The following is a 9,325-nucleotide window of genomic DNA, read 5'->3' on the forward strand; positions in this document are numbered from 1 at the left end:
AGACTTGTCGCTTCCTCCTGCGTTAGCTTCCCCACGAGTCGACGTCACGATCACGATCAGACAGACGCGCCCGACGTGTTTCTGTTCCTGGCTTGGCCCAAGTCTACGCCGCACTAAGGCACCTTACTACACAGTACGGAAACACCATGGAATACACTACAGCACCTTTAGTCCTGAAAGACTTGGTGACTTGTTGGACAGGAAGCAGCAACAGCCGGTCGAGCTAGCAGTAGCCAGTACGGACGGGGTGCCACACCATCGCCCTCTGAGCATAAACGGTTTATGCTAGTTGAGATGAACCCCTCCGATTTCCATCTGCCAACGACGCGGCCACAACGCCCACCCTCAGCCTGCCAGGCCAGGCCAGGCCAGGCACGCCGCACCTCGCACCTCCCGTTGCCCACCGTCTTTGAACGGGTCCGGCCCCTTGAGCCTCAAGTCTCCAACTGTTCCCGACTGGGAAATCACTGTTTTCTGGATAATCTTCGACAGCATGGATCACCCGTCCTGACAGCCTGGTTCGTCTCCAACGTCTCGTATTCTTCCTGGGGGTACCGCCCGAAGCAAAACTGACTCGATACAGGAGAGCACGTCCTTGGAGCCAGGGGCCCTACTTGACAGCGGATACTTGGACCGACGACGGAGCTCGCCCGAACTGACCAACAAGATGCACCAGACCGTGCCGGCTTATCCTTGGTCTTCAACACGCTACGCGCACACTGGCCAGAATGACATCCTCGCCCCTGTTCGCCGCTGACCTCGGGGCCACCGTATTGGACAGTCTCTTTTGTGGACATGGTCCAAAATGGTAATTCAAGACGGAGCCCGCCAATCTCCCATCGCACTCATGGTTCGCTCCCACCCAGGCACTTGCCTGCACCCTCTGCATATCCATATTCCAAACTTCGTATAGCCAGAATTAGCCCTGACCACTACACCCCCGGAGCCACATTGTCATGTACCAAGAAAGAGGGGTCTGACGAACAAGAGGAGCAGGCACAGGTACCTTTCTTTGCCTTTTCTTTACTGCGCATATACTCCCTACCCACGGCCTACAGACTCGCTCTCTGGAGTCTGGACAGTGGAAACTGGAGAAGAGGCACAGAGAGGTCCTGGTTCCAAGAGGAAGGGCTAACGATTCGGCTGGCCCGTTCCTGCAGAAGGAAGCCCCATCCGCCCATCACGGAATCGATGCCCTGCGGCCCTGCGGCCTGCTCGCCTGCATCCCCTTCCCCATCCCCATCCCACTCTCGCCCCAAAGACCCAAGAACCAAGACCCAAGACCAAGACTCGCAGACCTGACAGTGCCAGACTGGAGCCTTGAGAGGCGAGGCGGACGGAAAGATCCTTTCCATGGACTCTTCTACGGTGGCCCCCCCAGCCACTCTGCTATTGTACCATGTGCCTGTTCCCTCAATTCCTGTGCCTGTGCTTCTTGTGCCTTTGCCTGTGCCTTTGCCAGTGATCCCCCTTTCCGCCTTCAGCCTGGGGCATATTGCAATTGGACTGACCCAAGCTCCTACGAGATTACCCCCTTTTCTACCGGTACCAGCGTGGCGTTGACGGCCGAGTTTTCTTCCCATCCGTCCCGCGCTTTGCCTTGCAACCCATCCCGTCATTCGTTCTTGCTTGCTTGCTGGTCTGCTTCGCGGCCTTTCTCTCCTCCCCCCATCCCATCACCACCACACTCCTTCGAGCTTCACTTCGTCACTCATTCCTGTTTGTCTTTTTTTTGCTTGTACAATCTTTTGCTCACTCGCCCCTCCCGGCGAGTAAGAGTTCACACAAAATGTCTAATTCAGTATTGGCTTGGGCACTTACACTCCTTACCACATCATCAACCCTCGTTTCCGGCCTCAAATACACCGCGAGCGAAGTCGATTACAACCTCAACACCAACAGATTAGCAAAGAGTCCTGCCGAATACTCAGGAAAGAGAGATGGCCACACCTTCACAGCATCGCCCCCCAACTGGCGGTTTCCCTACTACACGTTATTCATCGATCGATTCGTAAATGGCGACCCCGATAACGACAATGCCAACGGCACACTCTTCGAGCATGATATCATGAGTAACCAGCTCCGTCATGGAGGAGATTTGGCTGGCCTCGTCGATACGTTGGATTACATTCAGGGCATGGGGATCAAGGCACTCTACATTGCTGGCTCACCCTTCATAAACGACCCATGGAAGGCGGATTCATACTCGGTACGCTAATCGCCTAAGAGCACACGACCCACGGCAGTGATGCGAATACTGACATTTCGCAGCCCCTCGATCTCACTCTCCTCGACAAGCACTATGGCAACATCACGGCGTGGCAAGAAGCCATTGATGAGATTCACAAGAGAGGGATGTATGTGGTCATGGACCAGACTATGGCAACGTAAGTATTCGATGGCTCACGTCGGCCTCTTTTCTGTTACTCACCGCCTCTAGCATGGGTGATTTGATCGGCTTCGAAGGATACCTCAACACGTCCACTCCGTTCTCAACTTCGGAGCACAAGGTTCAGTGGAAGACATCCAGAAGATACCTCGACTTTGACATCGGCAACGAATACAATGACTCCTGCACGTACCCGACTTTCTGGTTCGAGGACGGAAAGAAGGTCGATGTCTCTTCTCAGCTGAAAGGCTGCTACGACAGTGACTTTGATCAGTACGGTGACATTGAGGCTTTCGGTGTTTTCCCTGATTGGCAGCGTCAATTGGCAAAGTTCGCCTCCGTGCAAGATCGTCTGCGTGAGTGGGTTCCCTCAGTTCGCCAGCGTCTTGAGCTCTTCTCCTGCATGACCATTCAAACCCTCGACATTGATGGATTCCGTATCGACAAGGCTGTTCAGGTCACAGTCGACGCCCAGGCTGAGTGGAGTACCGCCATGCGAAAGTGTGCGAAGGACCTTGGCAAGGATAACTTCATGGTCGTCGGTGAGATTACCAGTGGTAATACTCTGGGATCTATCTACCTGGGCCGTGGCCGAACCCCCTCCATGGCCTCCGCACTCGAGCTTTCCGACGCCACCAACCTGGATTCGAACAGCTCTTCCACCTCTGGCAGCTTCATTCGTGAGCAAGGCAAAAGCGCCCTCGACGCTGGCGCGTTCCATTACTCAATTTACCGTTTCATGACCCGTTTTCTCGGTTTGAGCGGTCATCTCGAGGCCGGCTACGATCTGCCGACCGACTGGGTTCAGACCTGGAACCAGATGATTCTCACCAACGACTTCTACAACGCCAACACTGGAGAATTCGACCCCCGTCACTTGTATGGTGTCACCAACCAGGACGTTTTCCGCTGGCCCGCCATTGAGAAGGGAACTGAGCGCATGCTGCTCGCCTACTTCATCACCACCCTGCTTCTTCCCGGTGCTCCGCTCGTCTACTATGGCGAGGAACAGAACTTCTATGTTTTGGACAACACCGCCGAGAACTACGTTTTCGGTCGTCAGGCCTTCTCGGCCGCCCAGGCATGGAAGGCACACGGATGCTACGCGGGCAATAACTCCGTCTACGTCGGCTGGCCCATCACCAAGGGCAAGAAGGGCTGTGAGGACGACACTGTCGCGTACGACCACCGTGATCCCTCGGCTTCGGTACGCAACTGGATGAAGCGCTTGTTCTCTTTCCGCGACAAATATCCCGTTCTTGAGGGTGGCTGGCTCCTTGAGCAGCTTTCAAACAAGACTCATGGCGTCTTGTACTCGGGCAGTCCCACTGCAACCGAGACCGGAATCTGGAGTGTCGCGCGTGGCTATATGAGCAACCAGAACAAGACTGATGACCCGGTTTGGCTGGTTTACCACAACAGCCCCAATGAGACCACCTACGAATTTGACTGCAGTAATGAGGCAGATGCGTTCCTCTCGCCCTTTGACGGCAACACCAAGGTCAGAAACTTGTTCAGCACCGATGCCTCCATCACTCTCGAGAGTTCGACAAAGGAGAACGGCTTCAAGGGAGCGGGTCACAAGGCCGGCTGCCTTAGCAGCATCACCATGACGCCTTTTGAGTTCCGCGCTTACGTTCCTGATACCGAGTGGATGGAGATTGCTTCTTCCATTACCGGTTTCGAGCCTGGCCATGACACCCCCATCGACTCCACCAATGCCAACGGAAAGATCCCCATCGCTTTCAAGTTCTCGACCGAGATGACTTGCGCCGATGTCACCAAGGCCGTTTCTGCCTACGTCAACGTCGACGCCAATACCCAGACAAACATCACATTCGATACTCCTGTGTGCGGTGCTATGGATCCCATTGAGAAGGAGTCGTGGACGGGCGCTATTGCTTCAGTCTGGAAGTGGTCTGCCAACCTCCAGAACGTCCCTGATGGCATTGTCAAGATCACTGTCGACGGAGTCACAAACACTACGGATCACTTCCTCCTCCGCTTTGGCAAGCCCATCAACCCCGTTGTTTTTCCTGCTTCCGCCAACTACTCGCGGTCTCTGATGCAGCAAAGCGGCACCGAATACTTCATCAACCACGCCGCCCCTGGTGCTAACAAGTGGCGCTACAGCACCAATTGGGGTTCTTCCTGGAGCAGCTGGATGCCCTACACTGGTGCGAGGCAGCGCATGGTCCCTCAAGCCTGGGAGGGTACCGACCTCCAGAAGTGGGAGGGTGAACATCTCATGGTTCAGTACTTCAGCAAGCCCCTTGGTTCGTCGTCTTTTATCCAGCATGCGGACAACAGTGTCATCCCCTTCTCGCGTCGTTTCCCTCACATTTTCCTCCACGGACCCTTTAACAAGTGGGGTTACGATGCTGGCCTGCCTAACCTGATGACCCAAGTCGGCGACAACATGTGGGAGCTTCACTTCATGTACGAATGGCCCGCCCAGATTCAGCTCAACCTCTGGGGCATCAACCCGGACAACCAACCTGATGCGTCCTTCATTTACGGCGATCCCAACGGCGATGGTGTCCTTGATCGTCTGCCCCCCAGCAGTTTGTCCGACAACGTCGTGAACCTGACTTCGCCGCCACCGATGCCTGCGCTCTCCTACAAGCTGGTTCTCAACGACGCCAACTGGAACTACGTCGCCGTTCCCCAAGGAAACATGTGGATTCAGATTGTCTTCTTTTTCCTTCTCGGCCTCATGCCCATTATCCTGGCTGGACTGGCTGGCTGGATCTATATGAAGGGTTTCTACCAAGTTAAGATTAACAAATCAGGATTCTCCAAGAAGGGTTGGTTACCACTCAAGCTCGGGAATGAGTCCAACATTAACTTCGGCGAAAAAGGCAAAAGTCTCGAGATGTCCCAAATTCCTCCGTCGCCAACCGTCACGCCAGCTGCCGCTGCAGCCACCGGTGGCGCCCCCCGAAGGAAGGTCCTCATCGCCACCATGGAGTACAACATCGACGACTGGAAGATCAGCATCAAGATCGGTGGTCTTGGTGTCATGGCCAAGCTCATGAGTCAAGCTCTCACCCACGTGGACCTGATCTGGGTTGTCCCTTGCGTTGGCGACGTCGACTACCCCATGGACCACGAAGCCGAACCGATGTTCGTTGAAGTCATGGGCGACTCCTTCGAGGTCAAGGTCAACTACCACGTCTACAAGAACATCACGTACGTCCTCCTCGATGCTCCCATCTTCCGCCAGCAAACCAAGGCCGACCCCTACATTGCGCGTATGGACGATCTCGAGAGTGCCATCCTGTACTGTGCCTGGAACAGCTGTATCGCCGAATCCATCAAGCGCTTCAACGCCGACATTTACCACATCAACGATTACCACGGAGCTGCTGCTCCTCTTTACCTCCTCCCGCAGACTATCCCCGTCTGCTTGTCGCTTCACAATGCCGAGTTCCAGGGCATGTGGCCCATGAGAACCGAAGAAGAGCAAAAGGAAGTCTACAGCGTCTTCAACCTTCCCGCCAAGGTCGTCAAGGACTACGTTCAGTACGGTTCCGCTTTCAACCTGTTGCACGCCGCCGCCAGTTATCTTCGTATCCACCAGCGCGGTTTTGGCGCCGTCGGTGTGTCCAAGAAGTACGGTGACCGTTCTTTGGCCCGTTACCCCATTTTCTGGAGTTTGAAAAACATTGGTCAGCTGCCCAACCCGGATCCTTCCGATACTGGAGAATGGAACCCCGAGGACGATATCAGCAACTCCACCGACGAGATCAAGATCGACGAGACCTTCGAAGCCAACCGCGCTACCCTGAGAAGACAAGCTCAAGAGTGGGCCGGTCTCGATGTGAACCCAAACGCGGATCTCTTCGTCTTCGTCGGTAGATGGAGTTTGCAAAAGGGTGTCGATCTGATTGCCGATCTATTCCCCAGCATCCTCGAGAAGTACCCCTCTGTCCAGCTTATTGCTATTGGCCCAGTCATCGACTTGTACGGCAAGTTTGCTGCCCTCAAGTTGGCCAAGCTCATGGAGAAGTACCCTGGCCGTGTTTTCAGCAAGCCTGAGTTCACTCAGCTGCCTCCCTACATTTTCAGCGGTGCTGAATTCGCTCTTATCCCCTCTCGTGACGAGCCCTTCGGTCTTGTCGCCGTCGAGTTCGGTCGCAAGGGTGCCTTGGGTGTTGGTGCCCGCGTTGGTGGCTTGGGCCAGATGCCTGGCTTCTGGTTCACCGTTGAGTCGATGAGTCCCCAGCATTTGCTTCACCAATTCAAGCAGGCCATTGCTTCGGCTCTTGCTTGCAAGCCTAGAAAGCGTGCTCTTATGCGCGCATGGAGTGCCAAGCAGCGTTTCCCCGTGGCGCAATGGATCAGACAACTCGACACTCTGTACAACGACTCCATCAAGGTTCACAACAAGGAGGCTGCCAAGCAGAAGAAGGCTGGCGGCATTCGCAACCTTACCGACTCTTCCTTGAGATCAAGCGTTGCCGTCAGCGAGTATGGTGCTGAGCTCACCCCCACTGGCTCGAGAGCTCCCTCACCTCTCCCGCCGCCGAGCCGTATCGCCAGCCCTGCCGGCCGCCTCAACTCTCCCGACCTCCAGACACCCAACATGCCGTGGTCGACGATCTCCTCTTCCCGTCGCAGCTCTTTCTCGAGCTCAATCGGTGGCCGTGACAGTATGCTTGCGCCCCGCGACAGCATGTTTGCCAGCGGTCGTGAGAGTATGGTTAGCGTTGACAGCTTCGCGATTCGCGCCCAGAACGACATCTCTTCTCCCCAGACTCCCGGCTTCGGCGACGCTCTTGGCCTGCCCCAGCCGAGTTTCTACAAGCAGCAGCGCAACAGCTCTCAGCTGTCCCTGCCCGATGTCGTCGGTGATCGCCACGACCTCAAGCTGCAAAATGTGGACCAGAACTTTACTGATAAGAACGGAGAGTTCTACGCCGAGTTCGAACAGATGCTTAACAAGCTTACAGCCAAGAACTCAGGCACAGACCTTTGCATTGAAACCTATCTCAAGAAGAGTGAGAAGAAGTGGTTCGCAAGATACAGAGACGCCAAGCTCGGCCGAAGAGATCACAGCAGATCAAGAAGCCCTGCGCCTGGCAGCCGCCCTGGCTCCAGCAAGGGACTCGGTGCCAAATTCGACGTCGATGAGCGTGGCCGTAGTCGCACCCCTAGTGGACTCACCGGAGCGTCTCGCTACGATGACAGCCCTGTCGACGACGAGTTCCTTCTGGGCGACAACTACAACGCCCCTACTGGTCTCAAGAAGATCCTGTCCATTCGCATTGGCGACTGGCCCATCTACGCCTTCTTCCTTGCCTTCGCTCAAGTTATCTCCATCAACTCGTACCAGATTGTTCTGCTCACGGGTGACACCAACCAGACGCCTCTGAAGCTTTACATCGTCGCCGCAACGTACCTAGTAACATCAGCCCTGTGGTGGATCCTGGTGCGCTTCACCAAGTCCGTTTACGCCTTGTCTCTGCCCTGGGTCTTCTTCGGCCTCGCTTTCGCCCTCCTGGGAATCTCGCCTTACCTGACTCCTTGGCAAGCCAGCGCTGCTATGCAAGACGCCGCCACTGCCATTTATGCCGCTGGCGCCAGCGCTGGTGCTCTGTCATTCGCACTCAACTTTGGTGACGAAGGTGGTGCTCCCACGAAGCAGTGGATTACTCGAGCCTTGGCCGTCGCTGGTGTTGCTCAGGTTTACTCCCTGATGCTCTGGTACTGGGGATCTCTTACTCACACCCCGGAGACTTCCCCGTTGGCCTTCTTCGACGGTACCAATATCTCCAAGGGTATTGTCGTCTGTATTCCTATCGCCATCATGCTCTGGTCCATCGGTCTTGTCCTGTTCTTCGGTCTTCCTGACTACTACCGCCAGGCGCCCGACAACATCCCCGGATTTTACATCTCTCTCGCCCGCCGCAAGCTTGTACCCGTCTTCTTCATCATGATCATCATCCAGAACTACTGGCTCTCGGCGCCTTACGGCCGCAACTGGGGTTTCCTCTTCGCCTCGCAGTTCATCCCTGGATGGGGTGTTGTTCTTCTCGCCCTTGGATTCTTCGTCGTCCTCTGGTCCATCATCCTCTACGTCTTCTCCTTCTTCTCCGAGAGCCACACATGGCTTCTGCCAATCTTCGCCATCGGCCTGTGCGCTCCTCGTTGGGCGCAGATGCTTTGGGGTACCAGCAGCATGGGCATGTACCTTCCCTGGGCCGGTGGCCCTGTTGGCTCTGCCATCCTCTCTCGCTGCCTGTGGCTGTGGCTTGGCCTCTTGGACAACATCCAGGGTGTCGGTCTGGGTATGATGCTGCTCGCGACGCTGACTCGCCAGCACGTGTTGGCCGTTCTCATCGGCGCACAAATTGTGGGCAGTGCCTTCACGATGCTGGCGCGCGCGACGAGTCCCAACGCTCTCTCGCCCAACACAACCTTCCCTGATTTCTCCCAGGGCCTGATGCCCGGAGTCTCAAGTTACTGGTTCTGGATCTGCCTGGGCTTCCAGCTGGTGATCCCTATCCTCTTCTTCAAGTTCTTCAGAAAGGAGCAGGTATCAAAGCCTTAAAGAGATCATGCAAATGTTACTGCGATGCGAAACAAAAAACACAAATACCCGGAGGCCGCGATGCGCTTTGCGCCGCAAAACAAAAGCGCCGCGCCGCGCCGCGCCTCTTGTCACGTTTGGTCTTTGGGTCAGGGGTCCGGTTCACTTCCGACTTATGGGGCCTATTTTGGTTGTATAATGATGTATAACTTCTTTCTATATACACACACATAACTATCGCGTTTGAACAAAAGCGTTCGTTCATGGTCTACGAATTGGCTCTCTCGCGCGAGCGCTCGCATATCCGAGGGGGAAAATAGGGACGAAGGGGCAAAAAAGCCTCCGTCTCTTTGCATGTTATTTCTCATTCTCATTTACAAAACACATACACGCTGTTCTCT

At 55.4% G+C, this 9,325-nt stretch overlaps 1 protein-coding gene across 1 annotated transcript; it reads left to right on the forward strand.

Moving 5' to 3' along the window:
• Nucleotides 1–1,789: 1,789 nt before the first annotated feature.
• CCOS01_10724 (alpha amylase) lies at nt 1,790–8,945 on the forward strand (the record flags this gene model as incomplete). The annotated part of the gene is made up of 3 exons (XM_060458878.1): nt 1,790–2,209; nt 2,272–2,387; nt 2,441–8,945. 3 exons carry the CDS (start codon nt 1,790–1,792, stop codon nt 8,943–8,945), a joined length of 7,041 nt encoding a protein of 2,346 aa, XP_060310680.1.
• Nucleotides 8,946–9,325: the final 380 nt, after the last annotated feature.

This window comes from Colletotrichum costaricense, assembly GCF_030867565.1.
Source record: "Colletotrichum costaricense strain IMI 309622 chromosome Unknown Scaffold_11.1, whole genome shotgun sequence".
NCBI classification, from domain to species: Eukaryota; Fungi; Ascomycota; class Sordariomycetes; order Glomerellales; family Glomerellaceae; genus Colletotrichum; species Colletotrichum costaricense.